At 50.1% G+C, this 27631-nt stretch overlaps 2 protein-coding genes across 3 annotated transcripts in view; both read right to left on the reverse strand.

Annotated features, from left to right (window-relative positions):
• Positions 1-683: 683 nt before the first annotated feature.
• LOC111856896 (H(+)/Cl(-) exchange transporter 5) lies at positions 684-17115 on the reverse strand. Its single transcript, XM_023837198.2, has 13 exons — positions 16783-17115; positions 15390-15535; positions 8843-9000; positions 8003-8102; positions 7491-7678; positions 7088-7210; positions 6699-6905; positions 6449-6529; positions 5415-5957; positions 4605-4791; positions 3338-3736; positions 2766-2982; positions 684-2661 (listed from the first exon to the last, which is right to left on the reverse strand). Exons 2-13 carry the CDS (start codon positions 15532-15534, stop codon positions 2571-2573), a joined length of 2439 nt encoding a protein of 812 aa, XP_023692966.1. The 5' UTR covers position 15535; positions 16783-17115; the 3' UTR covers positions 684-2570.
• A 1221-nt stretch (positions 17116-18336) lies between these two features.
• LOC111856902 (protein Shroom4) overlaps positions 18337-27631 on the reverse strand; it is a 35888-nt gene continuing 26593 nt past the window's right edge. For both annotated transcript variants that reach the window (XM_072706674.1, XM_072706675.1), the window contains 7 exons: positions 25169-27434; positions 24150-24211; positions 23459-23989; positions 22451-23032; positions 21541-21697; positions 20767-21036; positions 18337-19849 (listed from right to left, as the gene is read on the reverse strand). In XM_072706674.1, the coding sequence (XP_072562775.1) occupies positions 19562-19849; positions 20767-21036; positions 21541-21697; positions 22451-23032; positions 23459-23989; positions 24150-24211; positions 25169-27434 (4156 nt within the window). In that variant the 3' untranslated portion in view covers positions 18337-19561. The remainder of the gene's footprint in view (positions 19850-20766; positions 21037-21540; positions 21698-22450; positions 23033-23458; positions 23990-24149; positions 24212-25168; positions 27435-27631) is intronic.

Raw genomic sequence — 27631 nt, forward strand, 5'->3', positions numbered from 1 at the left:
TTGAGCCGCCTGAAGGGAGTCGTCACATTTCTCAGGCCCCAAGATCCATTCTCACGGACCACTGGCACCCAAGAAGACGCCCCCCCACCCCCACCCCGGTGATGCCTCTGAAGGAGTGAAGTCACAGCCCCGCTAGACATTTGTCTGAACATTGATTTTAGCATCTTGGGGCCATCAAATATCACTCCTGATACTCAGTCTGTAGGAGTAAAACACTATGGCTCTGAGCAGCTGTCTCTGGATGGAGGTTCACAGAGTAACCGAAAGCGATAATCAATTACCATTAAACCAAAAAAGGAACCCAAATGAGTCTCACGCGGTTTCCCTCTTCCTGGACCTGCAGGGCGAGTCCCAAAGCAGCATGGAAGGATCCCCATCAGCTTCTGTGCAGAGGACCCTTAACGCAACAGCTACAAAACCTGCAGGGAAGGCTACTGAACTAACAGCAAATAAGACAGAGGGCTCGGAATTTCAAATGTTCACAGAGAAATGCAACCCTCAATTAGGCAAAATCAGGGACTCCTTAAAAAAAAATCAAAAAAAAAATCAAAATGCATAGAGTATAACTGCTGTTTCTAACTATATGATTTACTAGAAGCAGTCGTGCTCAAAACAATTTTGAAACCACTTCTCTTTTTATACAAATACAAATATTGATCACAAATCAAATACAGAACTTCCAGCAGATTCTTTAACCTTTAATTACTGTTAAATGTCAAAGTCGATTAAGGAAATAAATAATTGTTTTGATCCATCCTCCATGCGTCTGGTGTGCAATCATACACAAATAGCAATGATTTAAACACATCTGCCATTTGCTTAAATACGAGTACAAAAGGAAACAGATTAAAGACCAATGTTGCATAAATATTTAAAGGAATGGAGAGATGCAGTCGTACACATAAACAAACATGCTTTCCTCAGGTCTTTCAGAGACGCCTCCATCTGCTTCTTATGTGAGAGAAAGAATTTTGAACTGGAATCATGCCCTGAAAAATAACTGGTTAAAAGTGGGACGATGGGATGCATCTGTAATTAAACTTTCCGGAAGGTTTTCAAAAACCTGACTGCCAACACTTCAACCCAGCCTAATCTCCTCCTGCCCCCTGTGACAGATCTCTCCCCCCGATGCGTGTTTCATTGCGAAACCCAGGACAGCGTTCTCCAAACATGGGGAACACACCCTGCGCTTCAACCCTGCTGTGTGGCAGCCAAGTGCCGGTCAGGCCAAACAATAGACCCTGGCCGAGCTCCGCCCAACCTCCGGGGACCGCGCGGAAGTACGGGCCGGCATGCCCAGCCCTGCAGCGGAAAGCCGAAACGGGAAGGAGGATCAAGTCGGACACTTCCCCTATTTAAAAGCCGACGCTCGCCGTGCCAGGACCACGGCGTCGAAACTGAAGATGCAGAGTGACTGGCAGAAAATGGTGGAGGGCTTGTGACATGAACGAGTGACTATCAGAGAAGGCAGCGGCCACGCACACAACGATGAACTCCAGCAAGGAATCCACGTTTCACGGCCCAACAAATCAGATGCAGTGGACACACTGTGATTGTCTCAGAAAGTTGGTCAGGAATAGCAACGCACAATGGCGACACCTTGTGTTCTGAACTGGGAGCCACAAGCTGATCTAATCCTTACATGCAGCATTAGACGTTAAACCTCATTTAACAGACAACAACATACTCCAAGTGGATGATTTACACATTCCTACCCTAATCAAAGGGTAACATCTCAAAGGCTTGAGGTTTCAAGACCATTACCTCTCCTGCTACGGTGAGACTCGTAAACCAGCGTGAGGAATGAGGAGGCTATAGGTGGTTCAATGAGGCGGATGGTGACACGGTGACATCTGATGCTACTCGCTTGGACCACAGACCTGAAAGCACCTGCAAGCACACCGACACATACAGAATGACTCTCCAAGGTCATCCATCCCCTGACCACCAGTGCCCCCTGTAGGAGACCTGGTGGACACCCTAGAGAACTCCTTTCTCTAGTCTTCTGCTCAGCAGCTGCCTAGTCCTGGTCACCCACATCTACCAGCGGGCTCAGGGTTAACAGGAAGAGCGGCTTTGAGGGGCCTCACAGGGGACACCAACTGCGGGAGCGACGACTTCATCATCAACATCTTCATCATTTATTATTATTAAATCCCAAGTCACAGTAGTGATATGTTTTACTGCGTAGCAAGTCTATGCAAGTCACAAAATAAACCAGGAGCTGGAGCCATAGTGCAAAAGAATTTTTTTAAATCCTTCTGGTGCTCCACATGGCTCCACCTGGCTCCACCTGCAACACCACAGTGGACACGGCCCTCTGGGGAAAGGGGGCGGGGCCAACGAGTAGGCCACAGCTCTGTCGGAAAGGGGTGGGGCCTTCAAGCCAGCCAGTCCATAGACACAGGTCTGCGGAAAGGGGGCGGGACCATCAAACTGGCCAGTCTGTAGACACAGCTCTGCGGAAAGGGGGCGGGGCCATCAAACTGGCCAGTCTGTAGACAGCTCTGTGGAAAGGGGGTGGGGCCATCAAACTGGCCAGTCTGCAGACACAGCTCCGGGGACAGGGCTCAGTTGAAGAGGATGGAGTCGGGGTCCCGGTTGGCCATCTGAGCCATGTGCTTCAGGATATCTTTTTTGGTGATGATCCCCAGCAAGCGGCTGTGGGACACCAGGAATCATAGTTAGTTGACAGAAACACATATATGCAGTAGTAAGCTTTTCTGTCGTCTGATAGGTGAACCCAAGAGAACGCGATCCCTCACCCATTATGCGTGACCAGGCACTGGCGCAAGCCCAGCTTGCGGAAGATGTCCACCACGATCTCCATGGCGGTCTGGTCAGTGACGGTGAATGGGCTGAGGTCCATGATGGGGCGGAGTTTGAGGGGTGCGGGGCTGCTGGGGGGCTGGGGGGGGATGTACTCCGTGAAAAAGACGCGGGAGGTGCTGACGATGCCGTCCTGCCGGCGGCGGGCATTCTCTGTGTTACAGTGAGAGCAGGAGAGAAAAGGAGCAGGGAAAATGAAACAGCAGGCAAGGACCCAATGTTAACTCTAATGCAAAAAGGGGCCCAGCTGTGCCATTCTTTAGCCAATTCCGTTTTGGATAAGGTAACAAGCGGCGGGCGTTAGCCACGGGAGCTAGCGGCGGGCGTTAGCCAACGGGAGCTAGCGGCGGGCGTTAGCCAACGGGAGCTAGCGGCGGGCGTTAGCCACGGGAGCTAGCCAATTCCAGTGGTTGTACTTTTTGATTTTAAAATGTGAGTTCACTCATACTAATAGCTGACACCATAGCCTAGGGTAAGAAGCATGAGCGATGTTCTGGAGGCCACACACCGATGGAGATGGTGAGATCCCTCCGAAGCACAAAGCCCACCAGCCGCTGGGACTCATGGGACACGACGACGGGGAAGCCGCTGTAGGAGGTCTCGGCGATGAGCGTCTCCACGTCCTCCACGCTCATGCTGTCCTGTGTGAGCACGGAGAGAGGCGGGTCGCTGCGCCGTGGCCGCATCACATCCATGGCCAGCGTCTTGTGGCTGAACTCCTCCTTGGCCTCCAGGAAGGGGTATCCATTGAGGCGGATGTGGGCCTCGTAGATGCCCTCCCTGCCCAGGGCGTCGGCCACCCACTTGCTGGTCATGGCTGCCGCCATCAGGGGGACGATGTATTCGAGGCCACCGGTCAGCTCGAACATGATGACGACCAGGGACACGGTCATCCGGGTCACGCCGCCTGCGAAGGGACCGGACGGTGAACGGGATGGTCCGAGGATGGGGGGGGAAAGTGATGGTGATCCCATTCCTACTGCTGCCTACTTCCAGCTTAGCAATACGGACCTCTCAAAGTCCATCTGGAACTTGGTATTTATAAAAGCAGCAGCTGGCTGTCATTCCCAGAATAAAGCAGCTTCAAAATTAGTCATGCATCACTTAGCGACAGGGAAACGTTCTGAGAAATGCCTCGAAAAGTGACTTCATCCATGTGTGAACATCGCACAAATGTGTACTTGCACGAACCTAGATGGTATAGCCTACTGCACACCTAGGCGATATGATACAGCCTAAATAACAAAATAAATTATAGTATAGTGAATACTTAAATAGTAACAGCTTATTATCATTAGCACAGTAGGTTTGTTCACACAAGCATCACCACAAACACATAGTGTGTTGTGCTACGACATTACGGTAGCTTTGATGTCACTAGGCAATAGGAATTTTTCAGCTCCATTATAATCTTATAGGAACACCGTCGTATTTGTGGTCCATTATTGACCAGAACATGGTTCTGAGATGCATGACTTTAAAAATGTTACAGTATGTGTGAGCTGCATTCTGGAAACACACACGCATTTTCAAGGTCTGATCTTGACTGGTACTGCATAATATAAAAAAAAATTGTGTGAATATAAACCAAATGAACACCCACAGTATCATCTACTTAGATACTCAGTCACAGATGGGAATTAGAAAAGATGTGACCGAGTAGTGAACATGGTCCAGCTTAGCCAGACAGGTTTGGCGTGAATGGTCCGTGAAGCTGTAATACTACTACCGGTACAGTAGGGGGAGCCCAGGCTTGCGGCTCTGAGAGTGTTTACCTAAGCAGGCGGCAGCGCCCACCATGGCATAGAGCCCCGGGGTGATGCAGTCGGCGCCCGGGCTGCACCAGCCCCTGAAAATCACCCAGTCATGGTGGTAGTAGGCCAGCTGCTCCATGCCCACCCCCAGTAGCCTTCCTGCAATGGCCCCCACCGCCATGCTGGGGATGAAGAGGCCAGAGGGGACCTGCAGGAGTGGAACAGGGGAGGAGAGGGGAGGAGAGGTAAGGAGGTTTTAAAAGACAAACAACCATGTACAATCACATACTGAAAGTATGAATGCTAGAAAAAAAGATTAAAAACACTAAGAGCCAGAGAGGGACTGACACAGACCATAGGCAGCCAGAGAGGGACAGATATAGACCAATGGCGGACAAGGACAGACTCCGCAAACAACCAGAAAGGGACAGGCACAGACCAGAGGCAGCCAGAGAGGGACAGATATAGACCAATGGCGGACAAGGACAGACTCCGCAAACAACCAGAAAGGGACAGGCACAGACCAGAGGCAGCCAGAGGGGGACAGGCACAGACCAGAGGCAGCCAGAGGGGGACAGGCACAGACCAGAGGCAGTCAGAGGGGGACAGGCACAGACCAGAGGCAGCCAGAGGGGGACAGGAACAGACCAGAGGCAGCCAGAGGGGGACAGGCACAGACCAGAGGCAGCCAGAGGGGGACAGGCACAGACCAGAGGCAGTCAGAGGGGGACAGGCACAGACCAGAGGCAGTCAGAGGGGGACAGGCACAGACCAGAGGCAGTCAGAGGGGGACAGGCACAGACCAGAGGCATATGAGCCAAAGTGCTGTACCTTCATGCCGAAGGTGACTACGGTGATGACCATCTTGAAGACGAGGGCAAGCGCCAGCTGCCACATGGCCATGTAGACGTTGAGACCGGCGGGCCGGTCTGGGAGCTCGTTGCTGCTTTTGGTCTCATTGGAGTTGATGTAATCGCACAGCTTGGACGAGTCGAGCGGGGTGCAGTCGTTGAAGAGCTCCGAGATGAGCTCGCTGGTGCTCATGCGTGTGTATTCGTTGGGGAAAGCCAGCAGGGCCGTTACCGCAGTCACTAGCAGCACTTCCAGCACCGGGTAGTGGCCGAGGCGCGTGGTCTTACGACGCCGGCACCAGGCGATGTTGGCGCGGATGAAAAAAGCGCCCCACAGGCCCCCAAAGATACCCAGCAGGACGAAGGGCACCAGCTCCAGCAGGTGCCAGGGGCTGTGGAACTCTACGTAGAAGAGCACCAGGCGGCTGTTCCCGAAGGGGTTGATGGAGCGCAGGGTGAACGCGGCCACCAGGGCAGCGAAGAAGGACCGCCAAAGGGTCTTCAGGGGGAAGTAGTAGCTCACCTGAGGGGGACAGAAGTGGAGAGTTCAGTACAAACCACCTTTGTGTCTGTTGGACTGGTTAAAATCTATATCCTTCGTTCCAGTTGGGAGCTGGATATGACATCACACCCAAGTTAACCACGTTACAGTACAACAAGTGGGGAAGCCATTTTAGCAATACCAGTTCTAGCCATTGTTAGGAATACCAGGTGATAACTCATTACATGTTATTTTGTACATATAAACACCATAGCAACATGCCCACAGATGGAGGTCAGATAGTAATGTGGGTATGACCAATTTAACGAGCCACAAGTAATATATAAGTGCTAATAAATGGCATACAACTACAGTTTTGACTTCTGTTGATAAAGGGCGCAGCCCTTTAGGGTTGTATGGGTTGCTCCAACTTTTTTTTTTTTTTTTTTAAAAAGCACATAGTATTGTTCAGGTCTCGTGCTAATCTGGGCCTGCGATCAGTGACATGATATGGCTCAGGGGGCCAAACTCACCTCCTCCAAGCTAAAAAGCACACCCCCTATAGGTGCACCGAAGGCCACAGACACACCAACCGCAGCAGCAGCGGATAGAACCTGAGGACACAGAATATGGACATTTGCAGAGACACAAGGCACACGAGGCACATGGGTCAACCAATCAATGGATAGCCCACCCATTGCCGACCAATCAGGGTAGACACAAGGGGTAGCCCACTCAGGGGTGACCAATCAGGGCCGACCGATCAAACTGTGTCAAGCTCACCTCCCGCCGCTTGGCCTCATTCTTGCGGTACTTGGTGAACACATGGCAGAGAATGTTTCCACAGCAACAGGCCACATGGACCAGGGGACCCTCTTTACCCAGGCTGAGGCCCGATGACACCGCCAGGACCAGCGTGATTGTCTTTATCACCAGGGTCCATTTACCCAGGTAGCCCCGGATGATGAACCCACTCAGAATGGTTTTAATCTGGACAAGGAATGAGACAGGTGAACAGCTTATTACCACCATTAAGATCTGACCCAAAGTTCTGCTTCATCAGGGAGGTACAGCCCACATTAGCAAGGTGTCCAACTATTAAACAAGCTGAACCTGTACAAAGGAAATCCAGCCTGAATTCACAGCTTAGACGACACGAATGTGTGCATTACCTCGGGGATCCCGGAGCCGCAGGCGTACGGGGCAAAGGCCCTCACCAGAGACACGGCCAAGAAGGCAAAGAGCAGTGCCCAGCAAACATACATCAGGTAGTTCACAATGTAGGCGAAGCTCCCCTACAGGACACAGGAGGAATTACAGGAGGAACTCACAAAAAACAGGATCTCTAACCTGCAGATTAACGAAAATGACGTTAAGCGAGTTATACAGGTCATCCATGTTCCTACGTGTTCATATGGTTTTATTCAGAACCTCATCACAACACCAACGTGCAAACTTTCTCCATGTTGAATCAAAGATGTCACTGTCGAGAGTGACACCACAAACCACTTTCCTGAACTAGATAAGGGATGAAGAACAGCAGCAGCATCCGTGGAAGGCGGTAAGGGGACGCACCTCCGCAGTGCCGAGGATAAGTTCCGCCCAGGTCTTCCACTGCGGACACCGGTCCCGCTCCACAAAGGTGGTCTCATTGGAGTTCCAGCAGCAGTGCTCGTGGTTGAACCAGAAGCCGTTGAGACACACGCCATCCTTGAGGTCAGTCATCCAGTGGGCGGAGATGTCGATGCCACCGGCCAGTGCGCCTACCAGGCCCGGGAGAGGGGTGTTGAGAAATGCCATCCGTAACACATACCACTGAAGGACAATCTTGGCTCTACTGAGCCGTATCCCATCACCAAACTGGATGGGACCCAATCCAAATGCCTTCAAACTGTGTGCTGGTCAGAGGGTCTGACATCCTCCATCCACCCACGTGAGTATAACTCTACCCACACACACCCATGCTGCCTCTCTTACTGCAGGAAACCAACACCCTGCTGGCACCAGATCTGTCCTGTAGGGGGCGCTGGTGTATATAAAATAAGTAAACAAAATGAGCAGATGGGGCTGGCTGGCCCAGTCCTGACCTGACATCAGGCCGATGAGTAGCATGAGGAGCCAGCCGGAGAAGGCATCGCTGACGCTTTTCATCAGCGCCCATGTGGACTCCTTACTCTTGCTGGCGATCTGAAGGGGTGCAGAGAGGGGGGGAGAGTGAGGCACGGGCCAGTCAGCGTCCCGCCGTAACCAGCCTCCTTCCTGACTGGCTGGTGCGGACGATAATGCCGCTGCGAGATCGGGCAGCGGGGTGGGAAAAATATGGTTAGGGGATTGCGATTACAAAACTTAGTAACTGATAGCAAATAAAATGAATTAAATAATAAAAACAGCAATACCCGTAACCAATGTAATTATACACATTTTAAATAAGATTAATAAATATCATAAACATCCCCTATAGTTATGAGTCTCACAAGAACTGCCAAGTAACTACTTCAACTGAACATGCGGGACTTGCTAATTTGTCGCTTGCAAAGGGGCACTGAAGGCAACACGGCTACAGATGGTCAACGAAAAACGTGTCAGTGTTTTTATATGATGATTTGTCAAAGGGTCTTGCTCGAGGACCTGCAGACGTGCTGAGGCTGGGTTTGAACTGGCGACCTTCTGATTACAGGCATAGCCCACTGAGCCACACGCTACCCTAAGTAGTGTTTCTTACTAAGACCATATCCTGTTGTAGTTTGTGTAGAGCTTTTTCCTCCTACTGAAAATGGTGCAAATATAATCATGATTCCGCATTGTATTATTGTATTAGGTATTAATATAATCAATCGCGTCAGATTCGCATTGTAGCAGGGCTGACTGCATATTGTGTGTGGACAGTCATATCTAATTGGTCTTTGGGGGCAGGGGGTGGTCGTCACCTCTCGATGGCGGTCGCGGTCCTTGGACTTCTCGCGCACCCAGTCTATGGTGTTAAAGTCCTCATAGGTGCCCACCCCAGGCAGGGGCTCGTCAAGCAGGTCCATGAGCTTGGGGGCCCCGTTGGTACAGTCTGTGCCACTGCCGTACGCAGGATAGCCTAAAGGGAAAAGGGATGGGGAGTTAGAACCATTAACATACAGAAGCTCATGGAATAATGCATGTTGATCAAGACATGATGACTAGGACTGCATTGGAAAAAAAAAAGCACACCACATGATAGCTGTAGAACATCGTTATGATGCAATAAAACGGAAAAGTGCAGTAATCAAGGTGAGCACCAAGAGCTAATCACAGGACATGAGGGAATGCTTATCTGCAATAAAGGATGCAATGCCTGTATGGATGCCAGGCTCAGAAGATGTTACATGTTAGCCAAGAAAAACAAGCCAAGAAACACTCAGGACTGTAGACTTTGAGCCCCTGTAAAGCACAGCAAGCCCAACTCGGGAGAACATACAGAACATACAACCAAGACCGGCTCACAATCCAAGGAACCCCAAAACACAGGACGGCAGCTATAAAGTATAAACCACGTGGAGTTTAAACAGGCCAGAGTCGAGGAACGTACTCCAACTGACAAATAAGAAGCACAGGCTAACTAGTTTGGGTTTAAGCAAAAGGGCCAAACCTTTCTGGAAATGATTAGCCGTGGGGTTATTCGTTAATTCGCCGTTTACAGCGTCATGGCCACATTCCTTTATCTGATAGAGTTACCTCTCATGGGAAAGCGGTTCAAAAGTGCCGAGAGACCATCAGCATCAGCTGACTGAGTCACCAAATGACCACAGCACACCTCAGTGACCTTTACGCACTCTCACATGTGTGAGATCGGCACAGCTCCTCATACGGGGAAGAAGAAACGAAACCGTCCACATTTTTTTTTTTGGGTTTCCATAGAGTGATGTGTCTGGGACGATATACTTATTTGATTCATTTTTGTCGTAATGCCGTTGAATTGTTGACCGAGTGCTTTCCTGCGGACAGACTGTCAGAACGAAACCTCAATCCTGAGAACCCGAGGTACTCAGATCACAAAAATGAAAAATACATGTAATAATCGAATTAAAAGTTACATTCCCATTCACTGCCAATGACTTCCGTATATGCAAACTACTGGTACCACAGTGGACGCCTCTGCTCGTGGTTAAATGGAGAGGAGGCAAAGAGCCTCTGAATCTGGCAGTCGCTGGCCCGGCCAGTCCGACCGCAGCAGCACGAAAAGAAGCACGCCAAGTATTTATAAATAAAGAGGTGCTGCTATAAGGGGGTGCAATCACATCCTGCCATCTCACACCTTCACGGCGTCAGGGTGAAACCGGGCCAGCCAGCGTCCCGCCGTAACCAGCCTCCTTCCTGACTGGCTGCTGCGGACGATAATGCTGCTGCGAGATCGGGCAGGCAACAGGAAATGTGCTGGTTAAGAACATAAATGTTGATGATTACAGGTTCCCAGGACGGAGCTGCATTAGCACTTAAACTCTGATGTTACAAAAATATGAAAAGAAAGAAAAAAAAAACAAAGAACGAAAGAAGCCCACCCTAATTCTCTCGTCGGTTCTAGCGCTCGACACCTACATTCCCTGGGAAGTTGAGAGAACGGCACAGCGTGCCACTGTGACAGCCAGGTATCCCCTGACCGGCTGCAACACACCTCGGGGTGAAGGATCACAGAAAGACGAACTGAGCGCTAATCTGTATGCAAAGACAGATGAGGGTTGATTCAGAAACAGTATGAAGTGCTGTAGTACAGAGAGCTGAAAGCCAGGCTCTAGGCAACGAGCGTAGAACCTCCTACTGGTCCTCTAGCGGACAAAAACACGGAACGCGGGGCGAAGGGAGGAAGCGCCGGCTCAGAAGAACATGCTCTGAATGATTAAAGCAGGCTTGGCTGCCTGTCGAAGGCAGATGGAGGCTGCAGGGAGGAACCGGCAGGGGCGGGACGGGGGCCGCAAGGAGCCGATCTGCCATGCAAACTGACAAAGACCAGAACCGGCACCAAGACGGAGGCTACGAGGAGCCGATCTGCCATGCAAACTGACAAAGACCAGAACCGGCACCAAGACGGAGGCTACGAGGAGCCGATCTGCCATGCAAACTGACAAAGACCAGAACCGGCACCAAGACGGAGGCTACGAGGAGCCGATCTGCCATGCAAACTGACAAAGACCAGAACCGGCACCAAGACGGAGGCTACGAGGAGCCGATCTGCCATGCAAACTGACAAAGACCAGAACCGGCACCAAGACGGAGGCTACGAGGAGCCGATCTGCCATGCAAATGGACAAAAAATAGAACCAGCACCAAGACAGGGGTCACACGGAGTGGATCAGCCACACACACTAACAGAATCTAGAACCAGCACTAGGACGGGGGCCGTGAGAAGCCAATCTGCCACACAGACAGACAGAACCCAGATCCAGCACCAAGACTGGGGAAATGCTGTGCTGATCCAACATCATTCAGATGACCCACCAAACCACTGGAAGTGCAATACTTGAGAAAGATACTAGAACTGGTACCTGGACGGGGGCCAGCGCCACCACCAGACCAGTGGTGCACATTGTCCAGTGCCCTGTTTCCAGAGCTGCCAGCTAACTTTGGGGCCCATCATACCCAGAACATTCCCATTGCTATTAAACATAACCCATTCTTTTGTCAGTGTAAGGGGACAGATTTCCCTTTACTTCCTTCATTCCTGCTTGACTGGTTTCCTTTCACTCACAACTGGATCCTCACACTGACCACTTCCTGCACTGCTCAAGTTCCCCAAGTGAAAAGCTGAGATTGGCCACAACCAGTGCAGCACTTGGGCGCTTAAATCAGCCGCAGTTAGAGCTCCAGTGCAGTTAAGCCTTTCAGCAAACTGAATATCAGCTGCTCAGACCTGCTATCTCCCATCGAGAGAGACAGTGATTTATAGCAAACCTCCTGGGAACGCTGTCATCAAGCTGGGCCGCACTCCACGTCAGACTGGATGTGCTGAGCTGGAGGCTCTGAGTGCTGAGAAATCGAACCGACAGTTTGCAACGATGTCGTCAGTGGGCGTTCCTAAGGTTACGCCCCTAACAAGGACCTGCAAAGCCACAATGCACACCACACACGCAGACCACTGGTCAGGTCACGAGCAGGATAAATGTGAGTTAAGGGGATGATTAAAGATGCAAATGAGCAGGCAGAGCAGGTTGGCCAGCACCAACCTATTTATACAGGGCTTTTTCATTCACTTCATTATTTATGCTGCCTTTTAGCAGGGCACATGTCAGCCAGATCAGTTAGCTTGAATCATTCATTAATTAGCTAAGTGAAATCATTAACTATAAGGCAGATGGATATTGCTGTGAAAAGGCCTTTCAGAAAGGCGCTGGCTGACAGGGAAGAGGCCCACAGTTGCCCATGGACACTGGCTCATGCTGCCCCGATTCCTCTTCCCCTTCCCCACCCCCCCTCCCCGCCGGCCTCCCCCCTCCCCCCACCCCCCACGGGCTCCATCGTCTGTCGGCAGCCTCACCGCCAGCCAATCGCAGAGCCGTTTCTCTAGGCAGCATCAAGATGGGTGCTGACCGCTCACCTTTCTAAAGTGAAGAGCCTGCTGAATCACCCCCCCCCCCCACTCCATGGAGAGCCGGGAAATCCCCAAACCGAATCCACACTCAAGGTGCACACTCTACACAGCATTATCAGCAGGGGAGGGAGCCCAAAAGAGAAACCGTTCCAGAGAAGAGAACAAGACAGAAAAATCCCCCTTCTGATTAAACTTCCTTGGTGTTGCCATACTTTCATTTCCCTCCCTGATATTCATCAAGACTGATTTCACAGCATTCAGAATGCTGATCTGAGTGATCTGCTCTGCAACCGTAACTTAGGGTCCCGGGCGGCTCAATGCAGAGGAACTGGCAATAATACCTTTTGTCATTAAGAGAATTAAAAAGAAAAAGAGATGATGGTATGTTTCATTAATAAAGACGCACTGCATCCTGAGGCACATCAGCTAACAACTAGGGATACACTGACTGATCAACCAGTGACCGGAAATGACCGGTTTACATTCCAATCGGCGCTGACCAGCACTCGGCTAATCAGCCTAAATATGGGCGATTTTATGAGCCGATCAAGTAGTTTAAGTTACTATTTGTACCAACTAGTGACGGCAGACATGCTGATATTTTATTGTACCTGGTTGCAATTGTCAGCCTGCATAACGTCTCAGTGCTGTCAGTGTATCTCACTTCTTTGTCAAATATTTATCTCAGTGGATCTTAACTTAGTGACTAGATCTTGAATTGATCATTTTAAAATGATTTGTTAACATTACCACATACACACAAAAATAAATACTGATCTATATTGTGGATCATGAGTATAACCAAAAGCATCATATCACGAAACCAGTACCCCACTCTGTTTCCATCCACAGTCATGCCCCTCACCTTCCCTGCCCCCACTAATCCTGTGTGACAGGTCAGGTAAAACACTTATGGAAAATGTCTGTGAATTTAATGCCTTCATCCGACACTTCAAGCGACTTAAGAAGTGAACAAAAAGTTGTCAGTGGAGAAACTACCACAAAAACATCTGGAGCAAACAGTTTAACATTTAGAGAGGCATTTTTATTTGTAAATACTACTTAAAATATGTTGCGTGCAGAAAGCTAAGTTCACTAGAGAAGCTTTAAAAATATTTAGCTTGCTAATTATTATTTCAACTAAGGAAACTGGAATCTTCCAGGTTCAGTATCAGGCTATCAGCAGGTCAGGCTTAAAGTAAATCGGCAAAAGGGAGCGCCGCTCTGGAGCAGAATGTTGACGCCCCCAAGCTCACCGCCTGAGCCGCAAGAAGGGACCCGGCAAAGGGCCAGAGACCAGGCCCAGCCTGCCCTACTCCTAATCCTCACCCTCAAGCACAGGCCGGGGGGCTTCCGATCTCGCTCTTCATCCCAGACGCAGGAGTCCAGCCCTTCTCGGTATATCAGAAAGCAACTCCTGCCATTACACCTAACTCCAAGAACTGCTGAAGATCCTGATGATCAGCAACGCCCGCAATCAGGCGCACGGACATGGAATAATCACGACCTGTCAGAGCTGTGCCCCCCGGATGCACATCTTCCATCGGGGCATTCTGTTAAATAGGAGAGCAAAAAGGAGGCCACGGAAACCAGGAGGGGCTGTGCAGACTAGCAAACAAAGGAGGAGGACATTCAGAAAACATAAAGTGCCCTCATGTGTACACCGAGGTTCCGTGCAAACGTGCCTCTTGTTCCGAATCTCTGTTACACGGTACAGATCGTAAGCACCTCCAGGGGAATGTGGGAAAGCGACAACACCGGCACGCTCAAAGACACATTTGTTAAGGATTAGCTTCCAGAAGTTCCATCTGGGTCACACGATCTGCCCACGGAACGGGGCGGAGCTTAACTCTGCTGTGTTAGCTGGCCGTCACCGTCTGCGTGAGCTGAGCAGGGGTGACATGCACGAACACAGAGAGATGCCACAGAAAACACAGACACCCAACGTTACATACAAACATCCCACACACTAGAGTCCAGCAAAGACTGGATCACTCACTACAGCATATGCTTACATATCAGGATTGTGCAACACGTGAATGCCTTTCCAAAACATGACTAATCTTTTCTGGGAAGAAAGAGGTCCCTGTGCAGAACAGCCAGATCAGCTGACGCTCTTTCTGCGAGCAAGGGTCGCATCACTGCATCAATACTCCACCAGAAACAAACCCCCGGCGTAACCAGAGATTACAAGCACAACCTTCAACGTTTCATTTATAATTCAAACTCTAGCGGAGACACCCACTAGCTGTGGGACCTTGTGCTATGATGTGGTCCCAATTCAGAAAGCCACACATACAGTCCTTCACTGGAAACCTTTTACAAAACGCCTTCAGCTACACTGTCTTCACGCAAACACTGACCCTGAGCTTGACAGAGGGAACACGTCAGTGCTTGAGAACAGTAAACAAAACTCTCAAGGAGTGTAAGCATGAAGAACATCACAGAGGAAAGCGGGTTTCAACAACACAAAAAGAGCAAGGACACCAACAAAGAGAAGCCATTTCAAAATAATGCCTACGGTGGCCATCACCAGACAATATAGGTGTCAGTTTGGATTAACCAGTTTGAAAAACTCAAAATGACTCTCATCTCATCTCTGAGCATTAGTTTTTAATGCTTCCTAAACTTATCACATATACACTAGAACGGTAGATCCGCTGTAGACGTCTTTGGAAGCTTCCCTTCATTGAGTTAAAGCTTCCTTATTCATATCCTACATCTATAAATCACGTATTGAAGAACTGCATTATTGCCGTCACTAAGAAGGAAGCTATATTTTTAACTGGACAAACTGAGCTTTCAACTACTTGAAAAGGCAAACGACTAGCAAACGCGAGGACATTATTCACGTTTATGGCGAAGCTGATGACCGCTTTCTGAATGCTCTGCCGCTTCCGTCCCCACGGGCACCCAGCACGTACCTGAGACATAATCCCGATCCAGCGGCGGGACATCATCCGTGCTGGAGAAATCCAGTGTGGCCCCAGCGATTTCCACCATGTCCTCGTCACTGGTGCCGCTCTGGAGGCTACTGAAGCTGTCGTTGCAGTACCCTGCATTTTCCATGCTGATATAAAAACACGGCCGAGGTAAAGTTAGTGTAATATTCGGCATTCATTTGACATTCAAAATACAAACATATTACGCGCTTCAGCCGTTTCAGTGGCTGATGTCAAAGGAGCTGTCCAGCATAGAGGCTACTCTGCTTCATGAGCCACAAGGCTGGTTTTTGAAATGTTCCTCTTGTACATTTATTTTAGAATTAAAAATGACTTGCACATGCATGTTCCAAAAACAAGCATTGCAGCCTGTGAAGCACAGTAGTCTTTATGTTGCCCAGCCGGTTCTACATATCAGCATACCAGCTTTATGTGCATGTGTACGTCATTTTTAATTCTATTTTAAATGTCAAATGAATGCTGAATATTAAACTAACTTTAATTTAAGATGTTACCGATCTTTACGCAGAGGCCAGGTGCTTGGTTAACGGCCACCAGGGTCCCTGTATAATAATCTTGAAAATGAAGTGTCTGCATTTGAGAGCTAAACATCCACGTAGACATCAGACACCGCTGTCGACCCCATCTCACTTCCACCACAGTGATAAGATTATCTAGGCGGCCGCAGCTGTGTGGCGTCCCGCTAAAAGCCGAGGGGCAACTAAAACCAGCTGATATTTTAATAACATCATAAAACGAGATAAGTTAAATCCTAATTATACCACGAGAATATTACAATCGGGGTCAGATTACAGCAACAACAACACGGCACCATCATCAGTTCGCCTAGTGGAGTCCTGTCATTGTACAGGAGTATGAGTTTATAAGCCGGCAGCAGAGGAAGGGAGAGCCATCGGTAAGCCAAGCGCAAGCCGGGCATCCCGAGAGAAGAGAGTCATCCATGAGAGCCACCCATAAGGAAGGAGAGTCACCCATAATGAAGGAGAGTCATCCATAAAGAAGGACAGGAAGGAAGAAGGAAGGAGAGCCACCCATAAAGAAGGAGCCATCCATCTCCGGCAATCCCGGCAAAGTGGCCCGGCACTTCCGCCGCGATCCGGGTGGACCCCCTCCCTAGCAGCGGCCGCTGACTCGTACCGAGCCCCCGTAACCATGCCGACCCCCTGACACTAACTAGATTACTGCTGTAGACTAGTAACTGACTGAGAGCGGCAAACTAACGAGCCGAGATGTCGCAGACTCCCCGCAAATTACTGACACGACAGCGGCGTTTTACCCCGATAAACCGGTTAATAACGGGCAGAGCTGCGGGTTCACGCGGTAACAGGTGATTCAGAGAGGCCGGGAGACCTACCTGTCAGCATGGGCAGCGCCGCTAATTACGAAGACTAGTTACCGGCCGGCCAGCTGGTTAAAAAAAAAATCCGTTGCTATTCGTAGGCAACAGAGCGCTGGTTAATGAAAGACTTCAGCTGAAGCTGAATGAAACGTGAAAGCGAGAAGCTACCCGCGGGCCTGCTGGCGACGCTGTCACGGACCCATGGCTCTGCTGCGGTCCGGAAATCAGCAGCGAGGCGGACCAGGTCTCTCGGCTGCTGGGAAGCGGACCGCCCTCCGGCCGCCGCGGCGCAGCTGCCCGGCCGAGTCCCGTCAGACCGCACTGTCGATCCCAGAGCGGGGGGGGCCGGGACGCCGATCGACTTATCGACCATCGACTACGTAGACGCACGGTTATCAATGAAAACGAAGGGTGCGACTTTTAGCTAGACGTTTAAATTGTATATCTTATGGTAGTACAAGTAAATGGTTAATTAAAACTATGTAAAGCAGTGCCGTATGACCGACTGCTGTCAGGAATTCGTTTTTAAAATGGCAGTATTTTTCATAAATCACGTGAAATTAGGTACTTCCTTATTATAATAATAATGTTTACAGGGTAAATGTCGACATCTAGTGGACTTGTTGAATATTTCTTTAAACTTCCAGCAATCATTCGACACCTATTATAGCAAAGTGGCTACTTCACACCTCCAGGGTGGGCTATTCCAGTCCTGCCTGCGCTCCGTGACCTCCCTACGAGTTGCCTCACCCATTCATGACCCTGATCAGGGAACTGGTTGGAAGATGGGTGGATGGATATAGCTAATAGCCGAACATAATATATTAATGTTCTATATACCAGAAAGGACCTGTCACTTTCCCATTAATCTCTACATTTACATGGATCTACCCAGTTCTCCAGATTCACAGCACTTCTAACACTGTAATCACTTTTGCACTTAACGTCACTTTATGTCACTGTGTCCTTGTTCAACTGCCCTGTGTGCCTTAATTGCCCCTCGGGGACAAATAAAGTTCTTTGAATTGAATTGAATTCAGCAGGGGCTCTCCTTAGTTTACCAAGTCTAATCTGTCACCTGCCTCATGCCCTGTGCCTTCTGAAACAGGCTCCAGGACCACCATGACCCTGAACTGGATGAGTTATGGGAGATAGAAACTGCATTTCCCAGAATGCAGAGCTTGCTGCTAATGCCTTGTACTCCATGTTCTCCTTTGGGTCAGATGAATGGATTGCTGATTGGACAAGCGGTTAATGAAAATAAATCACATAATTCCAAGACTTTTAAATCTTTGGTTCAGGAGTTTTTCTGTCCGTGCATTTTAACGCATATATGTATTCTTCACTCCTGTTCTGTTTTGTCCATGGAAGTCAGCCTTCAATTCTGGGACTGCTGTTTGCAGACACACTGCAGTGTTACAGCTGCCAGACTTAAGTTGATCTAATGCTGTCTCAGTGCAGTCTGACTGCCAAGATGACTGTAATTATCTAGCAACATCCTCCTTTCGAGATCTCAGATCTTACAATGCAAAGAAGTGAAAAAAATTACACAACACACAGACCTTTTAAAAATATTAATTATTATTACGGGTATGCATGTCTTACAAAATGCTTTGCAATAAATCGAGAAAATAAGTATAAACGTTTCAAGTGAGAAACTATATGGGAACAAATAAGCGTAACATACAAAGTTTTATATACACAGAACAGAATTAAGACAAAATACATATATAGCATAAATTAAAAAAAAAAGAGTTATATACATTTCCTTTTTGGGCACAAAAACAATTGTCAGTATGTAAGTCACTGCAGGCGGTTACAAAACGGTGGATATGCTTTACAGATTTCGAAAAACATCCCATTTCATAATTTGCTCTGATACAGAAGCATTTACTTCTATAAAAGCAGCGGAGTTTCCTTCTTTGACTGTATATCTCTTGATTGCATGTCCAGTTTAACTGGCTTACCGACAGCGTCAAATGACTCCTAAAATGGACAAAGAAGGGATCTGTGTTTGCTGACAGCGAACCTGATCCTTAACGAGCTAATGATGCCATTAAAGACAAATCTGACAGATTCATCGCCACCGTTCTGATCAGTACATTTATGCAATAGATAAGAAATCTGCTAAAAGCCAGTTACAAAAGGCTTTTAAAACTCATGACAGAGGTCGGTCCCAGTATGACCACACTTCTGTCTGATTTGGTATTTATCCGTCTGCAGACTACCGGCGGTCCGAAAATCACAAATGAAAATCCTTTGGTACAAAGCTTTGGAAAACCTGAATTGGAAGAGAAACAAGGAATCCGTAACAGTGGGGGGAAAAACAAAAAGAGGCAAATTTGGACCCCCAAAGGTGAGTTTTGCCCCAAAGGAGGGCGTGGCCTGATCCCGAGAAGCTTAGGGTTCCTTGAGGAGAAGCTCCCTTGGGCCGGTCATGTGACCTGGCTTTAAAATAAATAAATAAATAAATAACAATTGTGTGTGGTTATAGGAGAAAGAAAAAAACAACACCACTAGTGTCATGTCACCTTGCGGTGACTTTATATGACATTACAGTTACAGAATCAAATGGCCCACAGCCTAACTTTCTCCCGCTTCCAAGCACGTCTGTTAAGGTAATGGTTACAATTAGCAAGTAGAAACAGAAGAAGAAGAATAGTGATAAGCACCATAGTTTGTTCCAGTCTCTCCACTGTAAAGCAGATATTTTGGTAAGTTATCCTTATAGCCCCCAGGGGGCGCACTATTGCCATCCGCCCCCCCGACCGCCTCCCCCCCCCCAGCCCCGGAGTCAGCAGAAGCCGGAGGCCCGATCCAACGCGCCGCTCAGCGCCACGCTCTCCCTCAGCCCGCACAGCTGCTCCTCGCCCAGCCGGATCTTGTCCTCCAGCTGCCGCTGCTCCACCAGCAGGGCGGCCTTCATCTTGACGAAGTGGCTGTAGTCGCGGAGCTGCTCCGGGGCCAGGCTGCGGCCCAGCGCCCGGCACACCGCCTGCTCCCGCCGCTCCACGTGCTCCTTCAGCTCCTGAGCCTCCCCCAGCTGGCCGAGGAGCTGCTGCTTTTTCTGCAGGAGACTGAGCTGTGGAGGGAGGCGCAAACTAGCTGAGAGTGTTCAGACGTGTGGAGGGAGTCGCAAACTAGCTGAGAGTGTTCAGACGTGTGGAGGGAGGCGCAAACTAGCTGAGAGTGTTCAGACGTGTGGAGGGAGGCGCAAACTAGCTGAGAGTGTTCAGGCGTGTGGAGGGAGGCGCAAACTAGCTGAGAGTGTTCAGGTGTAGAAAAGGACTAGAATACATACAAATTAACACAATAAAAAGAAAAGATTTTCTTCTGTTCTCCAAAAAATGACTGATATCTGGTTGGACGGCTAGATGAACTTTGCTTCAGTTCCCAAACCTCTCCTCAGGGGTGCCCCAGTCATCCCACGTGTCTGTTAAATTTCACCACCAGCTCACTTAATTAATTAATTTAATTTGTGAAATAATTTGATGAGCTATTAATTAGCCGAACATAAAACGCTAGTGTTTGAGTTAATAAGTACATGGGTTTATTCGATGGTTACCGCAAGTACTGGGGTGATTTTACGAAAGGTTTTAAAAAGTCAACAAAAAGACATGAAATTATTTTATTTTTTTTACACCGACATGAAGATAATTTTCTTTGACTCCCTAAGACTTTTGCACATTACCGATTCCCCCTTTTGCAAGTTTTAAATACCATTATATCTAGGCGTTTACTTTAGACAAACTTGTTCCGGTGGTTCCTTAAAGATTACAGAACTACGCAGGCACTGAATCGCGCAAAGAACATTGTGAGCCACTATCTACCAAAGAGGCACTGAGTGTCCAGAACGCACTCAATGCTGAGATTATCAAGCAAACAGTATGATTACTTGTTGATGCATGATTATTCCCTAACAGATCTGCTTGCTCTGTATAAAGACAACGAGGCAGTAGGAATCAGGGACACCCCCCCCCCCCCCCCCGGCTCGCTTACCCGCTCCTGGGGCCCGCAGTCCGCGCCCAGACTCTCCAGGTTGCTCTCCACGCGCAGCAGCCTCCCGGACAGCGACAGCAACAGGCTCACCACCATGTCCAGGTCCCCGATGAACATGCGGTACTTGTCAACCTCGCCCGGCTTGCACACGGCCAGCACCAGCGCCTCCACCTCTTCTCCGAGCTGGTAGTTGGCTTGGATGTCCTCGCGCAGGCCTTGCTGAGCTTCTCGCAGCACGTCCAGCTTCTTCTCCAGGCTCTCGATCAGCTGCTGCTGCCAGGAGGACCGCGTGAGATATACGCCAGCGCATGTGGGAGTCGAGGCTCTGAACGTGGACGTGCGCGGCGCTCTGCTTCAGGTACGGCATACGGTACAATGCGGGAGACACTGTGTGACTGCAACGCTCTGCTGATCCCTAATCTAGGGGGATTCTCATAGCTTTGTACAGGTGCCAGGCAAACTCATCATTTCCTGCATCTACTTCATTTGATTCGATTTGGCACCGTGGATCGCTGTGGTTAGTACCACAGCCACGTTGGCAGGGTTGTGGGGTCAAATCCCACCCTCTGTTCCATGTTTGTGTGTGTAACAACAAATGGTTTGGTGAACTGGTGTCTCAAACCAGAGTTAGAGACTGTGAGCCCTGCAACGCACAGCCGTCCTGTCCAGACTGTCCCCTGCCTGATGTTCTGTGTCTTGTGACACCCTTGTACTGGATAAGCAAGTGCTTATGGATGGATGGATGGATGCCTTTCCTGCTGCAGGCGCTGTTACCTTCTTATAGGAGAGCTCGTGATCTTCCTCATCCTCCCCAAAGCTCGTCTGTTCCTTCATTTTGGTAAGAAGCTGCGCTTTGGCAGCAGAGGTGCCGTAATATGACAAGCACCTGCTCCCTGGGCCTGGAGGATGGAAGGGGGGCCGCCTGGCCCTCCTGAGATGGGGGTGCGAGTGAGACAGGCATTGTAAGTCCACCTTAAATAGTTCACACTTTACTTTTCCTTGTACACTTTCATGCTGGGGATTGTGCGGGCAGCTTTTGCTCATACTGGATGTGGATGTGGATGTGGATGTGGATGGCTGCAGCCCACCTGACCAGCAGAGGGCAGATGTATTGCAACAAACACAAGTAGTGTAGTGATAGGGGTAAACTTTTATCAACAGTCTTAAAGTTAGTAGTCACGGCTGATTGTAGTATTACGGTAATAAGGCAACACACAGTATTCTGAAATTCTTACGACAAAATTAGCCAGGACTCTAACGCCCTGATCCACTCTGCGGATTTTATGGCAAAGATTTCAAAATGCCGAAATAGTACTGATTTTTAGAATACCGGATTACTCGGTATAATGTCTGGACAGTATTAGGCTTGTGGGTACCTCCAACCCTCCTCATACAGCTGGTCACCATTACCACTACAACAACAACAACGACTATTCTTCTTCTACTCTATCGTCGTGGACCGCTGATTTGTGAAAGTCCACGCTGCCACCTACTGGACACCTATTCAATTAAGTTGTTGATTCAAATCCCAGAGTCAGTTGAGTGATGTCACCGTAGACCCCGGAGCTAAGCCCCTAATCCCAATCGCTCCTGGAGCCGTCTGACCTGCTTCCTTAGAAAATATATGTCACTCTGTATGAAAGCATCTGCTAAATAAATGAGGTGTATTGTGAAATGCTCTCACCTTTCCAAGGTGTCGACGCTGAGCTCCAGCCCGCTCCTGCCTCCCCTCCAGACCTCTCTGCTCACGTCCCCTCCTCCACCCTGTGGGAGAAGCTCCTCCAAGAGCTTGGCTCCTGCCGACTCCCCGGCACCCCCACACCAGACTTCTGCCGCAGGGCCAGGGGGGGCCGCCAGTGCGCCTGTGGATAAGGGACCGCCTTCTGGGACCATGTCTATGTCGGTCTCCAGCACGGCCCCAGGGCGTGCCGAAGCCCGAGGCTGCCCCTCGGCCAAGCTGCCCGCCGCTTCTGCTGCCTGGGGCGTATCGATGTCCGTCTCCAAGGGCTCTTCCTCCACCCTGCCAGCTTCCAGATGAACGGGGCCTAAACTTGGCTCTGCGTCGTTGGATGTCTCAGGGCTCCCTGAGGGGCGGATCTCCGGGGAGAACTGCACCATGGACAGGTCCTTTTCCGTCACACTCTGACTGTTGACTTTCTTGTGCTTGGTCCCAGCCCAAGAGCCCAGATGGATGGGATCTGAGAGCCAGGCTGGTTCCTGCTCTGGTTCCTGCTCTGCGTTCCTGCCACTTTCTGACACAGACAACCTGTAGGACATTTACAGCCTATGACATACATTCACATGCCAGAAAAAAACTGTAAATCAAATAACCTGGCAAATGTAATCCGTAACTCTTTGCCAGCAATAAAATATATAAAGTAACAGTGATTAATGTTAATGAATGAGATCTACATAGAGCAGATCACGGATAATCTGTGTAAATAAGAGCACAGGCTCTCATTTACACAGATCTCAGGCATGACTTGTGACTTTCTGTTGCATGTTCCTCTACATGCTTGCTATTTTGTGTGCTGTTTTATGTTCTGAATGTGTTCACTATAGAAAAAAAACACACACACACAATTTTTTCCACTCTTTTTTTCTTCAGCTCGTGCTGAGCTCGGGGTCAGCATTAGCTGCCTCACACCCAGCGCGAAACACGTGGCTGCTTTAATGGGGGGAAGCCGCTCACCTCGCACACGGCGCCGCCCGCGAAGGGGCCTCCCCCACCGGGACGGCCGGTCTGCAGGTCTCCTGCAGGACGGTGACACTCCCCGGGCCATCACTAAGGGGCAGGCTGTAGGAGCGCTGTCGGGCCACATCAAGGTACCCAGCATGCTCCTGGGGCCGAGACGGGTATGGGGTTTCCTCGGCAGGGGAAAAGGGGCAGGAAATCAAGCTCTGGTGAGATGCCCTCCTGCGGTAGAACTTCTCCCAGTCGGGAGGGGGCGGGCGTGGTGGGGGCACCCCCTTCTTGCGAGCCGCGATGCCGCTTTCTGTCGGTTTTTCCGCCTCGGATATGTGAATTGTTACAGCGTTTGTCTGAAGCCGCCGTGCCAGGTGGATGCTGCCCTCTGACAAGGCCCGCCCGCGCTGTGCGTGCTGAGCTGCATGTTCCTTTGTATCGCATGCACGCCGTGTCTCAACTACACCAAAGTTATCGCAGTGTGGCAGTGTAGCGCCGTCTGGTGGCCGGAGGCCAGACCTACAATTAAGTAAATCCCTGAAAAAAAGGACAAACAACCAAAAGTGAGTTATTATAATTATTATTAGGGTTATTATGATTTATTAGAGAATGATTAAAGTTTAAAACATAAAGAACTAAAGAAAGAATGTGCATGAAACCTACCATATTTTATGGAGCTAAAGGGAAGGATTCTTACCTCTCTGTCAGACTTAAATTTCTACTGAGTTTTGTTTTTTCCATCATCTTCATGGGATGTACCTACAGGAAGGATTTACAGAATGAAAAATAAGGACCGTACCATTAAAATGACCAATAAATTAATGATCATTTTATTGTTAACAACTAAACAACGAAAATTACATCTAAAATGGTTTGATAATGATTAAGAAAATGCTTATTCAAATCCTATTCATGCTGAAATCCTTATATTCATAAATTCAAAGTAACCACCATAATTCAGCACATAGAGAGCATTACAAACACATCCTAATAGAGTATCTTTGAATGACAAGTTGATGAACTTTTATATATTCCCTGTACTAGCAAACCATTTGTGTGCTGGGACTCCTCAAAAGACAAGATTTATTGCCCCCAGCACATCTGGTTATGCTAAGGAGAAGTGCTCTCCCTGGGGGTCACAGAAGAAAGTGGCAAATGGGAATCAGTGTTGCTCTAAACCAAAGGCCTTCATCTGAAAGTATCTGAGGCAGGAAAAATGGACTGGAGCCTAGAGGAAACAGAACTACAAGCAATGAATATCAACACTCAGAAATTCACCAGGGGCCGATTTACACGGAGGAGCCATCTGATTTTTATAAGAATCAAATTTGGAATTTATTACTCACGGTCTTTAATGGTAATGCTACAACCCAACTCTGAAAGCGAGACGGGACTTTTCACCATCAGTTTTGCCCCTGGTATTTTGTAAATGCACTAGAATGTTCCTGAAACCTGTGCCGTTTGATGAAATACAGGCCCAGCAAAGGAGGAGGAGGGCTGAATTCAAACAGAGCTACATTCCGGCCAGCTGACATGGATATATGCACAGAAAGGAACCGGCGATTTCAGGCACATACCTCCCTCAGTGCTTTCTTAGACTGTTGTTGGTACAGAGGTGACACTGCGGGGACCACGGCCCGTGATTCTAACAGCTAATCTCCCCTAAAGAAAAGCCGCTAACCCATGGAGACACAGCACACTCTACCACACACTCACCTCCAGCGGAGCCCTGCACGTCTGCTTCTGTCCCGGTTTCTCCTGAGGGCTGATCTGATTACCCAAGCATGAGGAGGGGAGACGGAGACTGTTCTCATCAATACGGGAAAACTGTTTGATCTCCAGTACTTCGGGATTGTCAAATCGATTACCACCGTAGTGGCTATTCAGGCTGGGCCGGGTTATCTCCTGATCAGCACCGCAGCTGCCGGACAGAGTTCTCCTCGCTTCTTGGAGTTGGTGGTATAAGACGTCATCACCTACATCTCCCTGGTAGGAATAGCGCCTCTGGTTTGCTTCTGTTCTCCGTCCAGGAGTCTCCATCTTGGCTTGCTCCAGGTTTCTCCGTTGCATATCCGGCCTTTGCCGGTAACTGGTCGGACCGGGCTGGCTTAACACAGGCACGCTCCGGCTGGTCTCCTCAAAGAACTTTCTGCGGTCTGCGAAAGGAGGGATGTCAGTATTTTCCAGTTTAGACCAGGAGTGAGGCTTAGTCACTGGTTTAGTACTTTCTTCCGACGTTCTGCTGCCAGCAGTCCAGGACGGCTCCGTCTCCCGCGTCCAACGCCACCGCCGTGGTTTTCCTGCTGGTCCCGGCTCCTCCACCACTCTGGTGTGGCAGGGCCCAGCTCGCTGCGTGTGCTGGGAGCCCCAACTGGGGTCTCCTAAACTACTGTGACCTTTGGTGCTGGAAGTTGGAGGAGCAGCCATTTTGCTGGATACCGCTGCGATGTCGGAGGACGCACCAAGGCTATGCTGCTCCCCCCACTCCTCCTCCTCCAGGGGCTCCTCACCTTGCAGGAGGTTGGCCGAGTCTCTGCACTTCAGCAGCTGTGCCTTTTTACGCTGAATCTCATTGCGCAGATTCGTGGCGAAGCGCTCGCTGCGTCGGAGGGATTTGGACAGGCGGCGCTGCCTAGAGCAGTCCTGCCTGCCCACTTGAATTAGGGACTCTCTATCCCTGTATCCTTCTCTGTCTTGTTTCTCCTGCTCAAGAGCGTCTCTGCTGGCTACCGTGTATAGACCTCTGCAATCTTCTTCTAGAGCCGCAGGTTCCACTGGCTGGGGATGCTCTGCAGGTTCTTCTCCAGGCGCGGTAAGAGGGGAGCACCACGTTTGGTGAGTACAGAGCAGGCTTGCGGTAGATTGGGCAGCTTCTCCCTCTGCCTGTGGATCCTCTGGCTCAGAAGCTGCGACCGAGCCGGGTGTGGAGCACCTGCTGCTGGACCACTTCTCCAGAGGCATTGTATTTTTGCCAGATTCGGTCTCTGGATCTTCTTCACAGTGTAGTGAAGATCTGGCCCATGGACCATGAGGGTGCAAGTCGCTGTCCAGCCTGGGGCTGCCGGAGAGGCTCAGCGTGGACAGCTCTGTGGACAGCAGGGAGTCGGGGGCGCTGTGCCTGTGACTCGCCGCACCGTGCTTTTTCTTGGGGGCCTTGGGTAAGCTGCAGGGGGGCTGCACACTCTCCCTCACACCCCCACTGGGAGGATCCAGAGGGCAAAGAGAAGGGGAGGGTGACAGACCTGGTTGCAGGTGGGAGGCAGAGAGGTTCTCCTTGCAAGGCGTACGTTGGCTGCAGTCGCAGGCCTCCAGCTCTGAGTTGAAGCTGTAGTACTGATCCAGTGAGCATTCCTGCTGGCAGGGCTTACTGTCTGCCAACTTGCACGGAGTCGCAGCTGAGCTCCGGTCCTGGATTTCTATGGGATCCTCAACCCAACATCCGGCGATGCCCGAGATATCGACGGGAGCGGAAAGGCAGCGCTGCTCGGCGGCCCGCGGCCGACCCCGGGTGGCCCGGAAGCTATCCCTCCTCACGGGAGGCTGTGGGGGCACCCTGGCAGGAGTGGAGGGGCCCCGCTCCTCCTCGTAGCCATACGAGGAAGGCCGAGCCCGAGCTTCTGGGCGTCTGCAGGAGGAGTAGCTCTTCCTGTTGGGCTCCTCGGGGAAGAGGCCCGCATCGCCGTCGGGGTCTTGGCAGCGCCCGTCGGCATAGCGACAGGAGCCCAGGCTATGGAAGAGGCTGTCCACGGAGCTGCCGTCTTCCTGCCGGAGGGAGACCGTGTAGTCGGAGGTGTTGGAGCTGGCGGAGAAGGAGCTGTACGCGGAGTCCCGCTTGTTGCTGAAGATGACGGGGTCGACGGGCGACAGCTGGCTGTCACAGCAGCCCTGGCAGGGGGGGTCCAGGCTCTCCATGCTGCCCAGCGAGCTGCTGCGGTCAGTGCTGCAGTAGCGGGACAGCTGGCTCCACTGCATGGACAAGTCACTGCGGCAGAGCGCAATACACACCAAATTCGATCAGATGGCAGAGCTTCTGAAAAGCTCTCAAAAAACAATACAGCAGTTAGTACCGCTGCAGCTAAACTACATGCACAATGATATGAGCTTCTCTGTATCAAAGCACAATAACTACGAAACACTAGGTCACAAAGTCAGTTCCTTAAATATCCTCCTGCCGGGAAT

Source organism: Paramormyrops kingsleyae, chromosome 24 (genome assembly GCF_048594095.1).
Source record: "Paramormyrops kingsleyae isolate MSU_618 chromosome 24, PKINGS_0.4, whole genome shotgun sequence".
Taxonomy (NCBI): Eukaryota; Metazoa; Chordata; class Actinopteri; order Osteoglossiformes; family Mormyridae; genus Paramormyrops; species Paramormyrops kingsleyae.

Bases quoted from the DNA above. Each gene is read 5' to 3' on its own strand.
- LOC111856896 (XM_023837198.2), bottom strand. From the start codon at position 15,534: ATGGAAAATGCAGGGTACTGCAACGACAGCTTCAGTAGCCTCCAGAGC. The intron at 8,103-8,842 runs GTGACGACCACC...GCACCCCTTCAG, and splicing joins ACCGCGACCGCCATCGAGAG to ATCGCCAGCAAGAGTAAGGA. The intron at 2,662-2,765 runs GTGAGGGATCGC...GGTGTCCCACAG, and splicing joins TGCCTGGTCACGCATAATGG to CCGCTTGCTGGGGATCATCA.